Source organism: Leopardus geoffroyi, chromosome B2 (assembly GCF_018350155.1).
Source record: "Leopardus geoffroyi isolate Oge1 chromosome B2, O.geoffroyi_Oge1_pat1.0, whole genome shotgun sequence".
NCBI classification, from domain to species: Eukaryota; Metazoa; Chordata; class Mammalia; order Carnivora; family Felidae; genus Leopardus; species Leopardus geoffroyi.
In genome coordinates, this window is record NC_059332.1 from 95,088,745 (window position 1) to 95,114,426 (window position 25,682).

At 40.1% G+C, this 25,682-nt stretch overlaps 1 protein-coding gene across 1 annotated transcript in view; it reads right to left on the reverse strand.

The window, feature by feature from the left end:
* Positions 1-25,682, reverse strand: part of LOC123608789 (prolyl endopeptidase) — a 120,247-nt gene that overhangs the window by 61,465 nt on the left and 33,100 nt on the right. The window contains exons 6-7 of the mRNA XM_045499172.1: positions 25,268-25,389; positions 7,569-7,674 (exon numbers count right to left, since the gene is read on the reverse strand). Of these exons, the coding sequence (XP_045355128.1) occupies positions 7,569-7,674; positions 25,268-25,389 (228 nt within the window). The remainder of the gene's footprint in view (positions 1-7,568; positions 7,675-25,267; positions 25,390-25,682) is intronic.

Genomic DNA, 25,682 nt, shown 5'->3' on the forward strand with positions numbered 1-25,682 from the left:
TAGAAATATAAGTTAAATATTTATACTGAACACTAAGATAAATATGCATAAAAATATGTTGAAAACCATCATTTATATTTTTAACGTATAAATGAAATTTTAATAAAAGTTTTTTAAGTCCACATATTTGAAAAAAGAGCAAATCTAAGGCCTGATACTTAACTATAATATAGAAAATTTGTAAAAATTTATTCTGAATTTAGTTGATATGAAGTAACTTTATATATATGTTGACTCCTGAACAACGTGGGAGTTAGGGATACCAACAACACACTGCAGTCAAAAATCCACATATAATTTTTGACTCCCCTGAAATTTTACTAACATTCCACTGTTGACTAGGTGCCTTACTGATAACACAACCAACCCATTAACACATATTTTGTATCTTGTACGTATTATATACTGTATCCTTAGAATAAAGTAAGCTAGAGAAAAGTGAATATTAAGAAAGTCATAAAAGAAAATACACTTATAGTACAATACTGTATTTATTCTTAAAAAAAAAAAAAAAAAACCCAAATATCCACGTTTAGTGGACCTGCAGAGTTCAAATCTGGGTTGTTCAAAGGTCAACTGCATATTCAAATTGGATAATAAACTTAGGAAATGAAATATATATATAATTTTGAAAATTCTTAAATACAGAAAATATAACTACGAAAATCCAGACACAAATCATTTGCTTCCAAGGTTCAGGATGATTAATTTCAACTAATCTGCAGGCATGAATCACATTAAGAATCACAGGAGTCAAGACCCAGCTGTCTTTTCTCCTGCAGACTATTAAATTGTCACGCCAGCCTGGTGTCCTAAGTGGTTCTTCACTTTTGATCTTAAACAAGGAACAGAAGAAGAGAAAGAAAAACTTCTGCCCATACAATATACACAACTGGAGAAGCATGGTCTGTACTTATTCATCATTCTCAGGGTTTCATAAAGGATAAAAATTTAACTAAGAAAACTTTAGGAGGCCAGAAAAGAGAAGATTCAAAATGCTTACAGGAACATGACCAGTGACTGATGGAGGATGGCTTATAAAGCAGGGCCACCTGAGCACCATGAGCCATAAACAACAACATCATTCAAGACAAACTGGTACCCACCTTCTAGGAGTCTATATGAAAGAAAAAAAATTATCTCACGCTTGTTAAAATGGTAAAGAAGGCTTTATTCAGGACTCCCGAGAGAGGTGTTAAGACTACAGCAATAAGAGAGAGAGAGATCAGGCTTAACTCCAAATACAAAAAAGGGAGCTGGGGATTTATAGCCAATGAGCAGAATGGACAGAGGGGTGGTCACTAAGAGGACACATGGAGTAGGGGGGATGCTAGTTAAAACAACCTACTAATATTCGTGGTGAAGGCAGGTCAAGGTAATCAGATATCACATAGGGGAGGAATGAGGAATTTGATCAGATATTAAGAGCGATCAGATATGGAGGGTAGGGGATTCTCTTTAAACTGATTTAGTGAGATTCTTGCTACAACTGAGCTGTGCTGGCCCAACAAAGGAGAGGAGGCTGAGGAACCAAGGCTGAGGATTGGTTGAGAAGAGGGCTTAGGGAAGTCTGACTAACATCTGGCCAAGGACAGACTCCTTGTTATCTGTTAGGCACTGTTCTAGGTGCTGGGCACTCCAGGGAGCAAGACAAAGTCCCTGACCTCATGCAGCTCACAAACACTCACACAAAGTGTTTCTGTTGTTGTTGTTTGTTTTTGCACAGTGAAAAAAAGAAATAAGAATAGGGGAAAGGAAGAGAAAAGCCAACTGCAGAAGAAAAGGTGTCAACCCTGTGGTAACTGCTAGGGCAAAAATCCCTCCTCCCCCAGAGAAAGAAGATAGCAACTCAGAACATGTCTCTGGAAGCCAGAATATCACACAGAAGGGAGTGTGATATATATAGATTTTTAATTTTTTTATGTTTATTTATTTTTGAGAGACAGAGACAGAGTGTGAGCGGGGGAGGGGCAGAGAGAGAGATAGAGACACAGAATCAAACCAGGCTCCAGGCTCCGAGCTGTCAGCACAGAGCCTGACGTGGGGCTCAAACTCGTGAACCCGGAGATCATGACCTGAGCTGAAGTCAGATGCTCAACCGACTGAGCCACTCAGGCGCCCCATGGAGGGGAGGGGGTGTGATATTCTTTGGAAGACATTTGCTTAGCTGTTTGGAACACCTAGGAAATTGTTTAAACAAACTTCTAAGGCCTAGATGATCTGTCTGGTGCTGTTTCTACACAATGGTAAATGGGGGAGGCAGAGGAGTTTCCTGCTCAGAAAGGTCAGGAAAGGAGCAGCCACCAACCTGAAGTGCAGTTCCTGTGGAAAGGCCATGGGCGCCTTTCCAGATGTGTTCATATTATTAAGTAAAAATACTACACATATAAATGGCGGAAATGAAGTTCTCCAAAGAGAGGCAAAGGGTAACAGGTTGAGAGATCTGGCAGAGTGGTGAGCAGGAAAATGGTCAGCAGGTTGGGAAAGAGAAACAGAAATTTACACGACAAATGTAAATGACAAAGGAATCTAGTTTCAAAGGGAACTCCTTTAACTCTCAATATTCTAAGACTTTTTTTCCATCCTGTATTTATGTAGTTTTGTTTTCTCTATGTGTTTTCCCTATGATAGTATATAGCCATTGGCCACTTTTTTGTGCTTTTTGTGATTCTCATTTTGAAATGCACAGGGGTAGAGGATTTTCTTGGGAGACAAAGTTCACAGAAAAGTTACAAAGTGCTACCTAAGTGAAATTATTTAGTTTTTCTGACAAGCAATTTAGCCCCGCCCTAATAAACAAAGAATTAATTTACATGAAAATGCTGAGAATTCTCCCTGCCTTTAAGGTAAAAAGGATTAAAATCACAGCAAAAAGGCTTTAGGTTATAAAAGGGATATAAATTTCAGCAATATAAAATGAAAGATTTCAGAGGTGTCTGAGTGGCTCAGTCCCTTTTGAGCCTCCGACTCTTGATTTCAGCTCAGGTCATTATGTTCTGGTTCGGTCTGTGGGACTGAGAGCCCCGTGTCGGGTTCTGTGCTGACAGCATGGAGCCTGCTTGGGATTCTCTCTCTCCCTATCTCTCTGCTCCTCCCCTGTGGGTGCATGTGCGCGCGCGCTCTCTCTCTCTCTCTCAAAAATAAATAAATAAATAAATAAATAAATAAATAAATAAAAATTTTTTTTTAAAATGAAGGATTTTATAACATTGGATTCAGTTTTCAGTCACCGGGTATCCAAGTCTAACTCATCTAATAGTTAACTAGCACATTTAGCGTTTAAGTTAAATGTTAACTATTCTTCCCCTAGTTTAAAAGTATAACAAAAATGGAAGAGTAGGTAAGGAAAGAGCAAGAAAAAGATCCCTGGCAGTAGTCATGGTTACCAACTGGGCATATAAACTCCCAAAATTTCAATTATCAACCTGTACAATTAGACCATTTCCCACATAGTCTCACACTTCGAGGCACACCTATTTACGTTTTTGTCAATGAAAGGACCTTTTTTTTTTATTATGAATCTGGTTTTGCAGAAAATAAGTCAACACCAAGATCTCTGTTTAGAGTAGCTTTGATACTGAAGATAACCATTTATCCTAGGATATTCTCTATCTATTTTACAGTGTTACCCAAAACCAAAGTGTCCGGATTCCAAGTCTTCCTCTTTCAGGCAAGAAACAAAGGAAAAAAGAAAGGAGGACTCCTTGAGAAACTATTATATGCCAGGAACTCTGCTAAGCCCAGCCCCATACCTCTTCATTATTCCTCACAATTCCTCATGAAGTAGGTATTACTTCCCCATCTGTAGTCATGGAAATAATGGAAACATTGAGAGAAAACATTCCCATGCCTGGTTCACCAATTATTTAGTTATAGAGCTGAGACTGAAACTCAAATCTGATTTGAAAGTGTTCTGGTTATTGTTCCAATATATCCAACTGTAATTAATAGAGGTTATTTAAAAATTTTTAATGATCACTATCTCAATATGCTATGTGTTTCCTGTTATAAACTAAATATGCTTTACTTAATGTCTTCAACAGTTCAACTGACACATAGTACTTGTTTCTTTAAATAGTCATAATCCTATCACTGACTCATAATGAACAAGCAATTAATTTAAAAAACCAAAACACAAAAAAACAAGATCTCTCTGATCTTGTCCTATGCAACTGAGTTTGAACCCAAGGATGGAAATGGATTTCCATGTCATTGTATTAGCAATGGCCAATCACTGTAACTGTGGAGAGCTTTCAGAATCCCAGGACTGCCATTTGAAAGAGTAACTACTCTGAGGTTTACATTACCCACAAACTTAATGCTAGTAAAGCAATAATTAAAAAAAGATGGCAGGCCCAGCTACCCCCAGAATTTAGCAGCTATTAGTGGAAAACATTCCCTAATGCGTTCAGTATGCATATCAGTGTATAAATCAACAGCTTCAAATCCACCTATCCTATTATACACTTCAAAGTCTATAGGATATCACATATTTTTCTAAGTGCCTCAATGAATGCCAAACACTGGTCAGTTTAATAACCTTACCAGAAAATGAAATCAGGTTAGTGTTGTAAGACTTGTTAACTCTATTCTTCTCCATGTGCTTTTTCCATGAGGTCACCCGTGATGGTGTTTTTGACAAGTCAACTTGGCTAATGTCCTGAGTTAATGATTAAGATACTAATCTAGGTGTTATTGTGAACGTATTTTGTAGATGTGATTAAAGACCATGATCAGCTGACTTTAAGCAAAGGAGACTATCCTAGATAATCTAGGTGGGCCTGATTCAATCAGTGGAGCTGAGGCTTCTCTGAAAAGGCAGAAATACTACCTGTGGACAGCAGCTTCAGCCTGTGCCTGAGAGTTCCAGCCTGTTCTTCCTGATGGCCTGCCCTAATGATTTCAGACTTACCTACCTAGTCCCACAATCACATAAACCCATTTCTTGAAATACATGTCTTAATGTAGATCTCCTACTGGCTCTGCTTCTCTGGTTAAACCCTGACAGACACCTTCACAAGCCATCAATAGCTCACAAAAATACAAAACACCTAGGGATAACTTTAACAAGTAATATGTGGTTAGGGGGCACGCGGCTGGGTCAGTCAGTAGAACATGCAACTCTTGATCTTGGGGCTGTGAGTTCAAGACCCACATTGGGTGTAGAGCTTACATAAAAGTAGGAAAAAAAAAAAAAAAAAGACCAAGAACAAAAGAAATATGTGGTTCCACCGAGAGACCTAATATCAAATAAATTTATAGGTTTATACACAGTCCTAGTCAAACATACAGCTGTTCAGATCATGACAAAATAACCTTAAAGTTCCTCTGGATGAATTAAAAAGAAAAAGAGAGAACAATTTAGAAAATAATAATTGCTAACATTTACTGAATGCTTACTCTGCCCTAGGCTCTTTACCCAAGTTGCAAAAAAAACCCAAAAAAACAAAAAAACAAAACCACCTAAGAAGCAGAGAAGACAAGGTAATTCAAGGAAAAGATCAAGTTGGGAGGGCAGGCCACGACCTGGCTTATTTTGTAAATAGGATCTTCCTATCTGAATGCATCATAGCCATTTATGGTTTCTTAGATGTGTCCCTTTTTTCTCCTTCATGTTCATCCAGGGCTACAGTGTCTGGAATTTTACTCGTGATGGCCTAGTGAATCTCTGCACTGTCTTCCCTCCAGAATCTCAGTCTCTGGGTCCTATAGTCTGTTTTCTTTTTCATGTTTATTTATTTTTTTTTGAGGGAGAGAGAGAGACAGAGCGTGAGCTGGGGAGGGGCAGAGAGATCGGGAGACACAGAATCAGAAACAGGCTCCAGGTTCTGAGCTGTCAGCACAGAGCCTGACACGGGGCTCGAACCCACAAACCTGTGAGATCATGACCTGAGCTGAAGTTGGAGGCTCAACCGACTGAGCCACCCAGGCGCCACCCGACAGGCCGTTTTCTAATTCCTCAGTAAAGAGGCAATGATAAATCGTGAAATAAAAAGTATATAAGGTGAAAACAAACAGATAAGGACTGAGAGGTTTGGAAGAAAACAAGGTTTCCTCCAGTTCTGCCAGCCCTTGGAAGTTTCACTCACTGCATTACTATTATTAAAGTGGACACAGCAATCCAAGCTCAGAGTACCAGGAAGAAATTCTCTTCTCTGTATTTAGAGTAAATTAAGCAACCTGTGTTTTTTGTAACCTGTATCATTTAATAACAAGTCTATCTAATAATTTAAAGATATAACAAGGTAATAAATAGGAAATGAAACCAGCACTCTCTGGAGGGAGGTCGCTGTAACTGGAATTTTTAATAAACTGGAGAAAGGCTAAGTCCTTCCCACCATCTTGGACTCACATAGGAACACTGTCAGGATGACAGCACAGAAACAGCTAGTCACTGCTCCTTTCGGATTTCATTCTTCAGAGGTCCACTTCTGGGTACACCTAGGATCGCAACTCAAGTGAATAATTCTTGGGTGCTGGCTTTGCTCCTGTCAAAGAATGTGAAAACTAATGTGGCTGACCCAATTTTCTCTTGAGATCAAAATGGGTGCATCTTTTTTTTTTTAACAGAAAAACAAGAAACCAAACCCACACGTATCTTTATGAAATGGATATATATTTCACACCTGAATAAATCTGTGGACTTCATGCTGCTGTATCTGTGAATGGCGCTCTGCAGTATCTAAGAATGTCAGGATGCCGATCTTGCTCAGGGACGTTTAAAAATGATGCAATGCCCAATCAATAAGAAAAAAAAAACTGTATATTTTCTTATCATAATGTAATATAAAATTAGGTACCGATAATGAAGTAATCTAATTAATAATTAGAAATGTACTCAATATTGTATAGTTTGAAAATCTGTGTCACCATATCTAAAATATATTTATTTTACATTAACCATAACAGAGGGTGATTAGTTTGGTGTCCTTATCTGAGTGCCAGCATATCTGTAGAGTTGTTGGGTCTGGGAATTCTCAGCATAGTACATTAAGCAGCTGGAAAGCTTTAATGCTCGAGGATGGTGCTGGCATGACATAGATGTTCAAAGGGAACAACACTTAAAATGAGCCACCTCCACAATTTGTAACTAGCTGGTATATGCTTGCTATCATGATGTAGAAGGCTTTCCAGGAAGCAAAACTAGCTGTTATTGTGCATGCTGCTCAGTGCTAAGAAACTATAAGAACCTGTTAACCGGGCAAATTCTCACTGGTCTCTTACCTTAGCCTGTGACAGTTTGCACCATTACATCTAGACAATTATAATGCTTTACAGACCAAAGGGCTAGTTTCTCCTTAACACTCTTCAACTACAATATGCACAGGACATTTTCACATTCATATGCAAAGCATATGGTTAACCTCAATCTATGGAGAAAATGCTAAAGCCAACAAAAAGCTCCATTCAATTTTTCTTCATTTTATGGAACAATACTGAAAGAAAAAATATGAACTGAGATGATGTGGTTGAATGGAAGGTTTCTTGGGAAATCAATTAGAAGACCAAAATAATTGCTTTTTTAATTGAGCTTTCTGGAATAATTACCTGTTTGAAAGATAACTTACCAGTGATGCCATTGGATTCCTGCTGTAGGTCACAGTACCAGAGTCGGTTTACTGGATCACATCCCTCCCTTATTGATAATAAGACATAGCGACCATCGTCAGACAACTAGGAAGGAAATAAAAACAGTGCAGGGAGGGGACTGATTAGAAAATATTTTCTGCGAAAGCACGGTTAAGTAAAAACTAAAGGTTAACCTCGAATGCAATACGTTCATTCCAAATTTATGTGTGGCTAAGAAAGTTAGAAAAAAAAAGATGAACATCGACTTTAACTTATTTTACTCTTACATCACAGTTTAAAAAACAGTGAAATATTTAAGTAGAAAATATCAATAGATAAAACTGAATGTCATGACTCAATGTGATTTTGATTTAAATTTATAGTCTATTCTTTAACTGAAAATACACGCAATCTGTCATTTTGAATATCAGTATCTCTGACTTTGAAATTTTGTCACGGGTTACAGATATTAACATTGTTGTGAATGAGTAAGAATTAGCAAAATGGGCATGATGCAGTTTATCTGTGGTGCACACTGCTGGCATCAGCCGGTTGCCGTGGAACAACTCTTTCTGTGTATCTAGTCACCTCTACAGCAAGATGTCGAAGATCAAAAGCCTGTGCTTCTGTAGATTTCCTTTACAGAATCAAATACGAGAATCTCAGGCAGCAAAAAGAATCTTGGTAAACTCATAAAACAAATGATATATTATGATTTTGAGTTGTCAAGTTGATATAAGTGGTATCAAACTCTCTCTCTCTCTACACACACACACACACACACACACACACATCCTTTTGTAACTCACTTTTTTCAACAGAATTAAAAAAATTAGTCCATGTCAATATATGTGTATTTAATTCATTTGTTTTAACTGTTATGCAGTATTTCAATCTAGAAATATACCACAATTAATTGATCCATTTTCCCACGAATAGATGTTTTATTTCTATTTTCTTCCTATCACAAGCCACACTTTAGAGAAGTTTTGAACACGTTTATTTGTGGCCTTATGTGTGTTTCCAGGTGTATAACTAGAAGTAAACTTGCTCAGTGGTAAGACACTCACATACTCAACTTTCTTAGATGTGGCCAAATAATTTTCCAAGATGATTGTACCAACTTATATCTTACATTTCACAGTGAGTAACAGTTCCTGTTTTCCATATCCTACTGTGATGGCTAATTTTACATATCAACTTGGCTAGACCACGGTACCCAGGTACTTTGTCAAACATTACTCTGGATGTTTCTGTCAAGGTGTTTTTGTTTTTGTTGTTATTTATTTATTTTTGAGAGAGAGGGAGACGCAGAATCCGAAGCAGGCTCCAGACTCAGCTGTCAGCACAGAAGCTGATGTGGGGCTTGAACCCATGAACTGTGAAATCATGACCTGAGCTGAAGCCAGAGACTCAACTGACTGAGCCCCTGTGAATGTGTTTTTTAGATGGGATGAACATTTAAACTGGTGGACTCTTAAAAGGTGATCACCCTTCATAATGTGGGTGTGCCTCATCCAATCAGTCCTGAAGGCCTTAACAGAAAAACAGTGACCTTCCCAAGCAAAAAGGAATTCTGCCTTTGCACTCAAACTGAAAACTCAGGATTTCCAGCCTGCCAACCTACCCTTCACAATCACATTAGCCAATTCTTTAGAAATAAGTCTTTCTCCTATAGGTGTATACACACATTCTGTTGGTTCTGTTTCTCTGGAGAATCTTAACATACTTACTAACAACTGTTAATATGTTTTTTCAACAAATAGTTGCTAAGCAGCCATTATGTGCAAGACATTTAAAGATATATCAGTGAACAAATCAGGGAAAAAAAGTTACATTCTACTGGAGAAGATAAGTATGGAATTATGTAGCATATTATAAAATGATGAATGCCATGGAGAACATGAACAGGTGTAGGTAAGGGAGGCAGGATGTGGGGAGAGGAACTGTAACTTTTTAAATATGGTAGTCAAGGTAGGCCTAAGAAAGTGTCTTTCCATTCTGTTCTGCCTTGCATTGTTTCAGATGAGAAGTAATTTTCTATCTTTTTCTCACTGCATGTAATTTTGTGTTTTCTTCTTTCTGGCTGCTCGTGAGATTTTTTTTTTTTTAATCTTAAAACTAAGATTTTTATCTTAGGTTTTAATGCAAATTAATAATGGGCTTTGCTGTAGTAGCTTGAGATTTGTTGAACATTTTGGATCTGTGGGTTTGTCTATTTTATCAAATCCGTAACGCTTTTGGCCTTTTTTTTTTTCCTCCTTTATATTTTTGTGTCCCTTCACTTTACTGTAGGACTTCAGATACACAATGTTAGATCACTTAGCACTGCCCCATAGGTCAGTGGGGCTGTGTTCATTTCTGTTTCAGTTTTTTTCTTTTTGGTTTATTTTCAATTGTCCTGTTTTCAAATTCACTGACATTTTTGTAGTATCTAAACTGCTGTTAAGCCCATGCAGAGCATTTTTTGATTCGGATGGTTTATTTTCACATCTAGAAGAATGTTTGGTTGATTTTTGAATTTTTTGTTTCTTTGTTCATTATACTGTTTTCTTAAATCCTTTAAAAATTACTTTATAAGTTGTTTTTTAAAAATTTTTAAACATTTTATTTATTTTTGAGAGACAGAGACAGAGCATGAGCAGGGGAGGGTCAGAGAGAGACAGAGACAGAATCCGAAGCAAGCTCCAGGCTCTGAGCTGTCAGCACAGAGCCTGATGTGGGACTTGAACCCACGAACTGTGAGATCACGACCTGAGCCAAAGTTGGAGGCTTAACTGACTGAGCTACCCAGGTGCCTCTCAGTTTTTTTTTTAAAGTCTCTGCTCATTATCCTGCCTGTCACTTCGAGATCTGTTTCATTGGCTACTATTTTCCCTGGTTATAAGTCACATTTTTCTGCTTCTTTACACACTTAGCAACTTTTTAAAATTGGATTCTACACATTTTGAATGTGGTCTGGATTTTTTTAGTGTTTTGTTTTTGTGTTCCTTTAAAAAGTTTTGAGGCAGTTAATGTGTTAGTGGGTCAGCTCGATCACTCGGAACTTGTTTTCAAGCTTTGCTGGGAAACATCTACAGCCTCACTGCAAAGGCATGGCCTCTCTGGGGTAGCCAGTGAACACCCCAGATGTTCACAAGGTCTTTTCACTTTGGTCAGAAAGCGACAGTCTCTCAGACCTGTTACTTGTTGGCTTATAGCACCCTATAAGCTTGAATCACGAAGTTTCATTCTATGCATATACTTAGTAGTCCACAAAGACACAAAGGGATACCAAGGCAGATTTCTGGAACTTAGTGGTAGTTCCCTCCTTTTGGTACTCTGCCCGCAAATTCCAGTAGCTTCAGTCTTCCTGAATTCTTTGGATACCAAGTTCAATGAGACTGCAGTACTCTGTGGGTTCTTCCTTCCTTGTGCCAGGCTCCAGAAAATAGCTCCAGAGAGGCAGAAATACAGGGCAATCACAGCATCTGTCTTTCTTACAGATGGTGGTCCAGCAATGCCTGTTGACCAATATCTGCAAATGAATGCTTTATTTTGTATAGTTTTCTAGCTGTTTATGGCAGGAGGGCTGCTCTAAGACCGGTTACACCGTCATGGCCAGAAGCAAATAACTGTCATTATATACATAATTTTTTAACTCATTTAAAAAAAAAAAATTTTATGGGGTGTTGGGGGGGGGGAGAGCGAGAGAGAGCACAAGCAGGGGCAGGGGCTAGAGAGAAAGGGAGACAGAGAATCCCAAGCAGGCTCCATGCTGTCAGCGCAGAGCCCAACACGGAGCTCAAACTCACAAACTGTGAGATTATGACCTGAGCTGAAATCGAGACTTGGACGCTCAACGAAGTGAGCCCACCCAGGTGCCCCGTTAACTCATTTTTAATTCTTTATTGTATAATTACACTTTCTTTTTAGAGTATGTTACTGTGCATGATTGAAATACACAGATATAAAAATTAAGACTGTAATTAAGGTAGAACTAATTTAAAAGAGAATACCCATAATTAATAAAAAACATAACAGGGGCGGGATTCTGTCTCTCCCTCTCTCTGCCCCTCCCCTGCTTGTGCGCGTGCTCTCTATATAAACAAATAAACATAATACAAAAAGTTTTAAAAAACATAGTGATATATTTCTTTCTGTCTCATTACACAGTAAGGTATTTTTACTGCTTCTGTTTTCTATTCCAATAATACTTCTGTGAACTACCTGCAGCCTTTGGGGCATGCTTCTTTTCTTTCACGTAGAAGTGAAACCATCAAAAGTTCACTCTGACTTGTTCCGCTGCCCCCATCACGCCCACATACGCTGATTCCTTCTATCAGTGCAATGTGATGATACCGAGCGAAATGTCATCTAGACAAGAGTGCCTGAGCATGGAACACTTAGGATTTTACTTACCACCAGCAGCAAGTGCTTAGACTTGTAGGAATTAGGTTCCAGCTCTCCAAAAATGTCCATCCACTGTCTATCTACAGGGTCATTTTGGTAGACCAGCTGTTTGTCAATTTGGTTCTTTGCATTTATAAATTAGTCATAACAGCTATGCATGTCTAAAATGCCCATTGTTTTAAACACCTGGCAGCACGCTGGATGTCTTAAGTTAAGCATTGCTTTCTCAGAAAAAATCATTTTAAAGCACAGACATAATTTGTACTTGTGAAATAGAAGCGAGATTCCAAAGAAGTTAGTTTCATCAAATATTCTAGAAAATCCTGTTCAATTTGGCTGCTCTTTCTTGATGACATTTTTTTTTCTGAGTTCAGAAACAGTTTCCTTTCACAAACATGAATCATACTTTGCTGTATGGGTTTTTGCCACAAATGATACATAATACCAAATGATTCTAGATACATTCTCTTCTATCTTTTGCTGGCTCCTTATAGTCTTTTCAGATATCGTCAGTTTTGGAGAATCCTTACATAAATTTCTGATTTCCGTTAATTCTTTTCTCCATTTTCATCCTCACTGTATTTCCAATTTACCTGTCATTATGTTTTAAGTGGGTCTCTTGCAAAAGAACATTAGATTTGACTGAGTTTTAAAAAAAACCCAACTTCAGAATTTGTATTCCATTTTCATTAATTGTCATGCTGAAGTACTGGCTTCCATGTTAATTTTGAGTATTCACCTTGCTTTCCCTTCTTTCCTCTTTGCACTGTATTAATATAAATTTCTTTTTCTTTCTTTCTTTCTTTCTTTCTTTCTTTCTTTCTTTCTTTCTTTCTCTTTTTTTTTTGAGAGAGAGAGAGAGAGAGCAAGAGCTGGGGACAGTAAAGAGAGAAGGAGAAAAGTGATCTTAAGAAAATATTTTTTTAATTTTTAATGTTCGATTTATTTTTGAGAGAGAGAGAGACAGACAGACAGACAGACAGACAGCATGAGTGATGGAGGAACAGAGAGAGGGAGACACAGAATCTGAAGCAGGCTCCAGGCTCTGAGCTGTGAGCATAGAGCCTGATGTGGGGCTCAAACCCACGAACCATGAGATCATGACCTGAGCTGCAGCCAGACACTTAATTGACTGAGCCACGCAGGCTCCCCTTGAGGGAGAAAAAGTCTTAAGCAGGCTCCATGCCCAGCACAGAGCCCAACATTGGGCTCAATCTCATGACCATGAGATCATGATCTGAGCTGAAATCAAGAGTCGGACACTTAATTAAGCTACCCAATTGCCCCTAATATAAATTCATGAACGTTGTCCCTTCTTTGACTTTGGGAGTTTTATAACCTATTTCTAGGTTTTTACATACTTTCCTTAAGCATTCCATATACATAGTGAATAAACTCATGACTAGAATTTTAGTTCTACCTTATTTTTATTTTTTAATGTTGTTTTTTTAATGTTTACTCATTTTCGAAAGACAGAGAGAGAGCACAAGCAGGGGTGGGGCAGAGAGAGAGGGAGACACAGAATCTGAAGCAGGCTCCAGGCTCTGAGCTGTCAGCACAGAGCCCAATACAGGGCTCGAACCCACGAACCATGAGATCATGACCTGAGTCAAAGTCGGATGCCTAACCGACTGAGCCACCCGGATGCCCCAAGTTCCACCTTATTTTTAAATGGTCCTATATTAATGTCATCAAGCAACCTTACATCATAACTTTATTAAATATAATGAAAAGCAGCCTCATTAATACTTCAGACTTTTGTTCTCTTGTCCTTTAAATCAAGACAGAATTTTTATAGCTTAGTGCTTAAAGTATCGCAATCATAAATGGTGGTTAACTGAGTTGTAGTGATTCAGCCAACAGAAAGACAGGGCAGTAAAACTCACTGCCAGAATCGCACCAAACCTCTGATGAAAGCTGTGTCTCAAGCACATCTAATGAGGTTTTCTCAGGATTTCTGGCTGAACTAAATATTGTAGCAGTTTATATTTAATCTAAGGCAGGAAACCCCAAGGTACATTGCTGTTGGGATGCCAATTAAGTCTCTCTTTTTCACTGTAACTCTCTTCGTCACAGTCCAGTGATGTTCCATAGCCACTAAACAAATCTGCTAAACTGGAAACTCTGAATTTTCAAATGCTCAAGGTCTCAGATTTCAAAATCAGTGTCATTTCAAAATGACAGATTTCAAAATACGTGTCGTTGTTGCCCCAAAATATATAGATTAGAAATACACTTTGATCCACTAAAATTGTAGCAATGCATGTTTAACCACGGCTTCACATTCAGACTACAAGGCAATTTAAAAAATGTATTTTGGAGCTCACTGGGAGGAAAAGAGAAAAATACTATTGATGAGGAGGACACTTAAATCTCAACAGAAAAAAAGTAACTTTTCTGAGATCCACATAAAAAGAAAACAGAAAAGCAGGTGAGTCAAGGGCCCGATCTGGCCTTCACGAAACACTACAAATTCTAGTTCACAAAATACCGTTTTTTTTCTTTAAATAATGATACCAGCAAGAGTACTGTGTTCTCTGGAAGCAATTAACCTGATTCAAAAGCACTGACTTGTTGCAGCGAGGCTGGGATAACGCCAGTGTGGCCAATTATGAAATACATAATTCTTAATTCTGTGCCTTCCACAGCTTCCTTCTACTTTATGTCTATATTGTTTCAAACTAATTTTCCTTAAGTCAAAATGATCTTACTTCATGAAAATCTACCTTTTATACAAATAAACATTAACTAACAAAAAAATTCAAAGAATCACTGTAAATCACGTATTTACATTTGTGGTTATTAAATCCAGTAACTAACTGCATTCCATACAATACCAACAGGGATGAAAGCTATCATTCTTTCTTTAAAATTATTTTTAAGGTCTGTTTATTTTTGAGAGACAGAGAGAGCACAAGCAGGGGAGGGGCAGAGAGAAAGGGAGACACAGAATCCAAAGCGGGCTCCAGGCTCCGAGCTGTCAGCACAGTGCAAGACTGCAAGATCATGACCTGCGCTGAAGTCAGATGCTTAACCAACTGAGCCACCCAGGTGCCCCCATAAATAACCATTCTTTACCATGTAGCTTTTCATTATCCATAACCAGGAGAACCTTAACAGACAGAAACAAATGCAAAAGCCACCCCAGCCACCACCCCTTGCTTCTGGGTGGGTGGGACTGGAGATGGCTAATGTCACCACAGTGGTCGGTTTTCACAGGAGTTGAGGTGCCCAACAACTTGCCATCCCCTTTCCCAAAGACACGATTTAACTAACATGCCACCAACACAGCCATCCAGTATTCAGGGAGTCAGAGCTGAGGCTGTTTATTCTCCTAATATCTACTGAGAGTCTGCCGCTGCTGACCAGGTTCTGAAACACACAGATCAACAGGGCCTTCAAGAGCTCATGCTCGGGTAGGAGCACTGATAGCACGAAGTGCAAAGTGTGGCGGGAGTGCAGAGAATGCAGCTAACAGGGAGGGAAGCTGGAGAAAGAATGAGATCTGAAGAGGATATGGGGGTGGGATGGCCCCCAAAAGAGAAGATTTCTCTTTTAAAAGAGAAATAGAATTCCCCTCAAAATGGTTGCTTGAATTTTACCCTCTTACAACCGCCTCATTGGTATAGCTATCTGGCTCACAGAGCAGTACTTGACAGGAGCTACATAAACTCATTCTCAAGTGCACATCCTGCCAATGGACATCAGCATGTGCAGTGGATGCCGTGGTCTGCTGGGTGCTGGGATGCTCAGCTAAGAACCTCTCGGCCTGTCCTCCGGTCGGAGAGAACCACCTTTCCCAAGATCGAATTCTTTCGGGTTCTTCCCACAGGCAATGACTGATTAATGCAAGGGTATGAAAGCCCAGACCCCTCAGCCCCCAGTCGGGAAAATGCTGAAGGCCAACCCAACTGGAGAGCTCCCTGCAGAACTGGCTGAGGTCTTTGTAATGACTGCACACAGTTCAGCCCCTCCTCTTCTGCTCTCACTTCCCCAGCACAGGCGGAGATTTCCAAAGCACTCCCTTTCAACTTCCGAGTCTGCTTCCCCAGGAACCTGACCTGTGGCAGCATGCAAGGCACCACGACACCCTGTACACACATGGTGTGTAAACTAGCACAGCCCACAACTGCTGTGCTTCCACACAGTCCCCAGGCAGAGGCAACAAGCAGTGCATTTCTCCCAGTTCATCAGCTAGAAATGAAACGAGTCAGCAGATGCAGAACCAGATTATCAAGCTGATCCCTGATAAGGTGCTCACCTAAGAATGCAGCGCAGGGCTGTGAATCAACTAGGTTGAGAACTCCCAACCCCCCTCAGATCTAGCCCGGAAGCAGCCCTGATCCAGGAAAATTCCCAAACAAGGAGGTCACAGGAGCGTGGAAAGAAGTGTTCCCTTCTAACTTCTGTGGTTTCTCATTTTGGCATATTTTATGCTAACCGGAGAAAACCTTTGTTAAGTGTGGGCTTCTGTTTTTGAAGAGGGTACCCAGTAACAACTGCCATACTCACTGATATTTACCAAAATGGCATAAGGTATGGGGTTTTCAGACTATACTTTCATTAAAGAAGCCACAGTCACTCACGAAGAAATTTTAATTGTGTATATTGTGGTGTTAAGCTACACGGAGATAGTATTTACCAAGGAAACTCTTGACAGACACCATTCAAACTATAAGATGGAGTATGTATTTCATTATTTTATTCTGTTATGTTATATGCTGCTCCAAGAAACACAAAACTCACGTGACTCAGCACATTCAGGAATATAACTTCCACAAACCCAGGAGCCATTAACATCACAGAATTTAGAGAAATACACAGCAACCAGAATACACCTCGGGGGAATCTAGTCCCAAATAAGAATGCCTAGTGTAGGTGTGACGGTAATCCACTCAGAACAGGGTCTGGGTCAGGCTGCTCCGTATTTACAAGATGTCAGCAGCTTCACCATCCATTCATTTATAGAAAGGAGTGTGATGGGGCGCCTGAGTGGCTCAGTCGGTTGAGTGTCCGCCTTCAGCTCAGGTCATGATCTCACAGTTTGTGAGTTCGAGCCCCGCGTCAGGCTCTGTGCTGACAGCTGACAGCTCAGAGCTCAGAGCCTAGAGCCTGGTTTAGATTCTGTGTCCCCCTCTCTCTCTGTCCGTCCCCCACTCATAGCTCTGTCTCTCTCAAAAATAAAAATAACCATTAAAAAAAAAAGGGGGAGTGTGAAACAGAAGTTATATGACAATAATAGTTTCTCCAGAGAACGGGATGCTTATACTTTATTTTAAGCAATAAACCTGTATTATTATGTATTATTATTACCAGCATCATAAAAATGTTAAAGTCACTGGATTTGGCTATTCTCAGTCTCAATACTATACAATAAGAACAGCTGGGCTTTCCAAATGACCTGAATCAACTAGCTTTTCTTCATCTCATGTTAGGAGAAAACGGACAGAAGATCACTTATTAATGTTTTAAACTCCTAATCATTTATCTACAAAGTTGTCTTTCAAAATGAGAGGACACAGAGCTGATATTTATATAGAGGGAGAGAATAAGTGGACTTTCATCAAACAAATTACCATTTTCAAAGAACGACTCATGAACGATCTTATGCTAGAGCTACTGAGCTCCAGTCATGTGGTCTTGTGTTAATAACCGAATCTCCACAGACATGAAATTTCTTCGCTACATATAATAATTTCCATTTAGAACCCAGGAAGTAAAGAAAGGTTTTTTTTTCATATTTTGAATCTACATGTACCTTTTCAAACTGGGAAAAGTATTCTTTTTTATGTATTATGATAAAAGAATTGTGTATGTAAAAAAGTATGCTAAAAAGCAGTGAGACTTAAAATTGTCTGGAAAGTTAACAAAAGGAGTGAAAATGGATTTTAATAGCCTTGAGAGTTAATCATGTGCCTTCAGAGCAGGAAAAATTTATCAATTTTATTTCAGTTTCCTTTGGATTCCTCTCATAATAGTTGTGAATCATAACATCATCGCTTTAATATTAAGTATGTTTCCAAAACTTAATCTATGAAAACTTTTAAAGGTCAAACTATCATCTACATTTATGGATGTCTTTTCACTTAGGGAACCGATTAGGGATTTGTAAGAAAAACAGGAGACAGATTCGTACAGAACAACAGGAGTAGTCTTTTTTTTTTTTTTTTTTTTTTTGAGACAGAGACAGAGCATGAGCAGGGGAGGGGTAGAGAGAGAGGGAGACACAGAATCTGAAGCAGGCTCCAGGCTCTGAGCTGTCAGCACAGAGCCCAACGCGGGGCTCGAACTCACGGACCGCGAGATCGTGACCTGAGCTGAAGTCGGACGCTTAACTGACTGAGCCACCCAAGCACCCCAACAGGAGTAGTCTTAAGCTCATGTGGTATGTGTTAACAAAAACATTTTCAACAGGCAGTCATTAAACCAGATTTTGCAGCTCTCCCAATACAATGTGGTATTACAGCAATGGGGGAATAACAGAAATCGACCCAAATACTATCCGATGTGTTCCTCAATACGCCACAAACAGATGTGACAAAGAACTCTAGGAAAAGAAAACGCATTCAAAGTAAAATGAGCAATGTGGGTCTTGACATGATGTAGCTGCCACTGTTTCCAATCTACCTGGTTGTTTGTCTGGCAGAGAAGCTTGATTACTTAAGAATGTGCCGTTTGTTTTCTTTTCTCCCTTACTGATCAAGAGGGGTCAGGTGAGAAGTGACTGATCAGCAAATCCAACCCTACTACTACATAAACCAACAAACTCCAGTCAGGAGCTAGTTCACGTATATAGAGTAGCACCGCTTTCTAGCTTTTTACTCACATTCAGGTCTTTTGTGTGGTTTCCTGACTTTTCTTCCCAACCATGCTGCTGGGATTTTCCCGCACGCTAATCAGCATGATGGATATTATCACGCCATGCAGTGCTGATGAAAGAGAGGACACAGGTGATGAGCCAGGGACATGCCAAGTCTGGTTAGGAATCCACCCCAGGACTGATATAAAGACAACCACTCAGCCACTCCCGTGACGAACAGAGAGAATCATCAGTCTCTGGGAGCTAGTAGAGAGTGCATGGCTCTCTGGTACAGCACAAGGAAATGAAGGCTCACTAATGACACACTCTGACAGCCTCCAGCTCAATTACTGAAGTTAAGGTCAAGAGGACAACAGTCCCTTAAGAATGACACACAAACTGAACATGGTGGGAATTGTCATGAGCCCCTAAGCCCCTTAGTAACGTTTAAAAATGTTTATACGTAATGGTTTCCTATGACAAAAACATATTCCAAAAGGCCTGAGCATGCCTGTCTCTGCTCCCGAGCACTGCCTGGCCCTGGCACAGTGCTGCACCCAAGGCAATGGCTTATTGGGCATCTGGGGAATGGATGCAGGAACTGGGCTGACCAGGAAGAAAGCTGCTGGACAACTGCAGCTCCAAGTCCAAACTACCCAACGAGGACGGGGCAGGTGAGGCAGCATTCCCTGAGGGACAACTGGACATTACTGTGTAGGCTTCATCAGGCAGAGCTAGATGCACACCGGGCCTCGAGGGTCTTCATGTGCCTAGACCTCAGCAGAGGGAGGGAGGGTGAGGAAATTAATGTTAGCTTTGTGCCCACAGGGTCAAGCATCAGGCAGTGATTTTACATGTTAATGTAGTATAACATGTGTATATATAAAATAGTGCAACATATACGTACATTTATAATACGTGTATAATGTATGTACAATATATAAATGTCCACACAAATAGACACATATTTGAATTATTAGGGATCACAAGTGAACATATAAAAATGGCAATAGGGATATGTGATAAACATTAAGATTAGGATTACCTTTGTGAAAAGAAACTTTTTTTTCAAGAATTAGCTATGACAGAATTAGGTTCTCAATATAGAATTCAGCTAGATGGTCACAAAGAGGCTGGGCATTTTCTCCTTAATCCTTCCTAAAGGTACCGGATACATTTTCAGAATCTTCATCTAGAGCACCCTCTGCTGGGAAAAGTGCCTCAAAATACTTGATTTCCTTGTTCCCCCAAATGCTCTGCGAATCTTTAAAATAAAATAAAATAAAAGTCATTTTTTCCTGATTCGGTAGAATCTTCTAAAACATGACAATTTCTATTGTCCCACGACCCTGCCTTCCAACTAAAGCCTCACAGTCTATGTTAAATAATTGACACCACTGTCCCTTGAAGGCAAATGCTAGACAGGTTTCACATTACCCCCAAGGGAATGAGGGAGCTGAGGGGACTGAGGGCCAGAGGGCCTTGGCTGGCAGGTGAGGAGAAAGAACAGTGGTGACCACCACCCACCTTCCAGGATGGGGCAAGCCCTGGATGTCACTTTCCCTGGAATGAGAGGCACCAGGAAGGTAGCTGGCCTCCAGACATCTTGAAAGGTCTCTGCAGAATAAGGATGGAAGAGGGCAGCTGCAGAGAGGCGCAATCCCAAGGGAACCCTGCTGGGAGCAGAAGCCTTGGGAGGCAACACAAATGTGAGCCAGAGAATTTATCGTCCACATCACCGAACAGAATTGAGGGGATCTCACTACAAAAGGATGCCATGAGGGAGGCGGCACCAAGACACCCATCATGACTGCAAGTAGACTGTGGCAAGGAGATGCTGGCAAACAGCTCCAGAGGAGCAGAAATCCCCTTCCCCTCCTCTGATTCCTCCTTCTTGCATGGCGGCTGGAGAAACTAATCCATGATGACTAACTGAGGTGAGATACCTGGAGTCACCGTCATTGCTGGGAATGGCCTCACCTGCACAACATCAATTCCAATGTTCCAGTGTGATCGTCCTCCAGAGTTTCCCTCTGCCCCTTCATATTCCCTCCCTCCCATTCCCCACCCCCATCCCCAAGCAACCACTGACTGTTTTGTGCCGTTACAGACTAGTCTGCATTTTCTAGAGTGTTCTACAAATGGAATCCAACACTGTCTACTCCTCTTTTCTGGCTTCTTTCACTGAGCATAACTGAGATTCATCCCTACTGTTAAGTGTATCAACAGTTTGCTCCTTTTTACTGCTGAGTAGTATGCCATCATAGAGATGTACCACAATTAGTTCATTCATGCACTTGATGATGGATATTTGGGCTGTGCTAGCTTGGGGCTACCTTTAATAAAATCTTAATGTGAAAAAAAAAAAAAATCACCAAGCTGGGCGTTGAGTAGTCCCTCCCCCCCATCCCCCATGTGCTCACCAAACTGGAAGGAGAGGGAAGAAGCCTGTCAACTGGAGAGCCTGCTTTGGACTACGAACAGTTCTAATTCCCAAAAGCATCCAGAAAGTTATGGGTTCTGTTGCATAGAAGTCAGTCATCCTGGGGAGAGGTGCTGTCATAGGCAATGATGCAAAAACTAAAGCCACTTCCTGATTACAGGTAATGGACTGCTCAAGCAAGAAAGACCTGTTCCTACAGGAAGGCAGAGGAGCTATCGGTGAAGGAAGAGTCATAAGGAGATAGTATCAAGGATAAAAGGGAAGTCCTCAGGGAACCTGGACTGCAGCAGCCCAAGGAAAGAAGGATGGCAGCTCACCAGAGAAATTCACACACATCCACACACTCAGCCACTCACCCCAGAGGGCCCTCCAACCGTACCCACAATGCCCAAACTGCTCTCACATCCAGCAGCTACTACCACGTCGCCCAGGAAGCCTGCCTCAGCATCTATGAGATGTTGTGCTAAATCCTCTAGCCCAGACTTTCAGAGCTAAACAAGCCCTGGAGGAAATGAAGGAAACATATCTGGAGAGAAGTGATGTACTCAGGGCTACGCACACAGGACCAGAATAAAACCTCCTACTTTGTGTTACAGCACACCATCACCGTAACACCAGCTCTCTGCTCAGATGCTGGGACAGTGTTGGAGGTATTAACCAAACACAAGGTTCGAAATGACGATCCTAAAAGCAACTCCATGAAAAGTGAAAGAGCAATGCAGCACATGCACTGGTGCATGGTTATGAAGCAACCAATGCTAGCAAGTGGCGGGGTGACACCTGTTGTAATGAGACTCCCCTGGCAGCTGCAGTACAGCTTCGAGGAAGACCACATCCAGCTTGTGTTTACTAACCCCGCTCACTCTCTTATAGACTTCCTCTGCATCATCCACTTTTGAGGCTCTGATCCAACATCAAGTTCCTTAGGACTCACCGTATAGGTCTTTAGTTCTTGTGTTTTTAACAACTTTAGTACCTCTGTGCAGTAGAGATGCATCCCTTCAGTCACTGCCATCCTTTCAACAATTATTGTTGCTGTTTTTGCAAGAGCTCTTTCCTTTTGACCAAAGAGGCAAGCACGTGTGGTTAGGAAGACACAGGCTGTGGAGTCTAACACACTCAGCAGGCAGTTCCAGCCACAGGCCTGCAAGCTAATGCCTCTAGCAGGCATTTTACTCCGTCCATGCGATGGAATGATCACCTCCTTCGCAAGGCTCTGGTAAAGATTATATCAGACAATTTACATAGAGTGAATGTCTTTTTAAAGAACGGTAGAAGGATCACCTCAACTACTAAAATCTGCTTTTCTTGTCACTTGCCCGGTGGAACTGAATATACATATGTTGAATACACAGATGATAGATCTTCACTGTATTTCTTGAAAGCTGGATTACTCACAATAATGCTACGGAATGCCTCAAGCACCCATCAACAGATGAGTAAATAAAATGTGGTGGGCAACACAATGGATTATTATTCACCATAAAAAGGAAGGAAATTCTGACTCGTACTGCAACATGGATGAACCTGAGGACTTTATGCTAGGCCAAACAGCCAAGTCACAAGAGGACAGATACTGTATGATGACATTTATATGAGGCACCTAGAGTAGTCCAACATAGACCGAAAATAGACTGATGGTCAGCAGGGGACGGGGAGAGCTGGGGAGCCAGGAAGCTGGGAAGCCGGGGGGTTACTGCTTTAGCAGGCCCAGTTTCAGTTTTGTAAACTGAAAAAAGTTTTGGAGACGGATGCTGGTGATAGTTGCACAATGATGTGAATGTACTTCATGCCACTTAACTCTATGCTTAAAAATGATTAAACTAGGGTCGCCTGGGGGCATAGTCGGCTGAGCCTCAGACTTCAGCCGGGGTCATGATCTCATGTGGTTCATGAGTTCGAGCCCCGCTTTGGGCTCTGTGCTGACAGCTTAGAGCCTAGAGTCTGCTTTGAGTTCTGTGTCTCTCTCTCTCTCTCTCTCTCTCTCTCAAAAATAAATAAACTTTAAAAAATTGATTAAACTAGTAAATTTTGTTATGTCTATTTTACCACAATTTTTTTTTTTAAGTAAAAAAAAAAATTGGGGCACCTGGGTGGCTCAGTTGGTTAAAAGTCTGAGGGTTGATCTCAGCTCAGGTCATGATCTCACAGTTTGTGAGATCGGGCTCCATACTGATGGTGTGGATTCTCTCTCTGCCCCTGCCCTGCTTGCGCGCTCTCTCTCTCTCAAAATAAATAAACTTTAAAAAAAAGTAAAAAAAGAACCTAACTGCTTCATCCAAACGCTAAGAGAGATCCAAGCAACTTGAGTTGCACGTGTATTTTACTATGAAGTTTGTTTTCTTTTAGACCACTATGCTAAATCATATAAATATTCTGGCATTTATTTCCAGTACCCATGTTACTGTATCAACCAAATAAGATTACTTTAATTAAAACAGTTCTGCTGTAATGAAATTATTAGCTTTGAAGCATAAGAATTTCTCTAGAAGAGTATGTCTTTGATTTTATGAAGAATTCAGAGGGAATAAAACTGATTAAAATATACTATTTTAAGTTTTCCTCATCAATACCTTCCCCCCCACAAAAGGTAAAAAGAAACACATGAACTGACATTAAAATGTTTTGGGGCAGCATGTTTATCTCCCTAATTGTTACACCTGGATGACAGTAAAGATGTGTATTATTTTATAAACAAACACCTATTATCCATAGTAACTAGAAGACTTATGCAGGAGGAGAAGCTGAACTAAGAAGAAAAGAGTAGAAGCAATCTCCACATAGAGTCAGAAAAGCCATTAAAAACAAATAGGTGAGAAAAATGACAACAGCAACTACAGACGGAAAGCTCATGGGAGGCGGCACTTAAGTGAGAAAGAAAAAGCATGAAAAAAGGACACAGTCTCAGAGAATGTAAGTCCTAGAAATTCACTTTTAACACACTGCATTAAAGTCTGACAAGTTTTGTGTTTTTTTTCCTACGAAGGGCCAGAAAGTGTTCCCAGCTTAGTGGGTCGTGGGCCTTTTGTGGCAGCTACTCATCTCTGCTACTGAAGTCTGAAAGCAGCCACAGACAGTACGTAAAGAAATGGTGTGGCTGTGTTCCAAAATTTTATTTACAAAAGCTGGCAGGAGGCCAGGTTTGGCCTGAAGGCAGGCAATAGTTTGCCAACCCCTGGTCTACGGAAACAAAATAAATAAATGTAAGGACAACTTGGAATAAGGTGTATCAATGCACATGATCTCAAATACTGTGGATTCCTATTCTACCCCCTAGTCAATCAGACCCATGGGCTGAAGTTTAAATATACAATGTTCCTTTTTTACCAAAAAAGGTAAGTGGTTCCATGAGCTAAAGACTTCCTAGTGGATTTCTCACTCCCATTAAAAATGGGCCGAGAGCCCACCTATATCAAAACATTTAGAATGCTTTTTTTCATTTAAAAAATATTTCTCAGTATCCGGAAATGAACTAACAAGAGTTACATTTTTACTCCAAGTACCTCTAAGTTTTTCCATAGTTGATTCTCAACATACAGAGTAAAATCTAAGCCAGTAACTTCAGAAACTTCAGTACAGTTGATTATGGTCAAGACCCCCAAGGTATACATGAACTATCTATATATATGATGGGAAAATGTCCAAAAATATACATTTTAATGTAAAAGGTGAATAAAATATGAAGAGGCAAGCTGTGTAAAAAGGAAAACACACACACTCTTGCTCCCCACATTCTCATTTAAACAAAGAAAATGTTTGGAAGGATATTCTCCTCGCCTCTGAGAAATAAGATTCCGAATTTCAAAATGTTTGTGTTTTGCTTTATGTGATTCTGATTCTGTACTATTACATTTTCCACCATAAGCAGGTATGGTATTAAAGTTTTCTATGGAGGTTGCAGTTAAAAGGTTTATCACTTTCAAAACTGAAAGTCAGTTTGAATACCGATATTTTTAAGAGAATATTCACTCACAGGACTTATCCATAAGGATCACACAAGAATATTTACATACACAATTCATGTGACATCATTTTTGTGGGGCAGTTTCACAGTAGCACAATACCTCAGCTCCACCCATCCATTTGGGCTCATCAGGAAACTCAGCACACAAAATATCTTCTGACTGATCAGTCCCCAACACGTGGTAACAGAGTTTTTGGTGGAGATTGGTGGATGTCTCTGTACCTGAAGAAGTTAAAAATGTATACACTGAAGTGGCAGTTGACAATTTTAAGAAAATCTATTCCACTGGTATTGTACAATGCTAGAAATATTTAAAAACTTACTTATCTGGTCACAGGATATAAAGTTAACATGTAAAACTTAATTGCTTTCTTATACACCAAGAATGAATAGTGGAATTTGAAGTTAAAAACACAATACCATTAGGGACGTAATATACACCATGGGACCATAGTTAGTAATAGTAATACTGTATTGTATATTTAAAAGTTGCTAAGAGAAGACAGGTTAAAGTT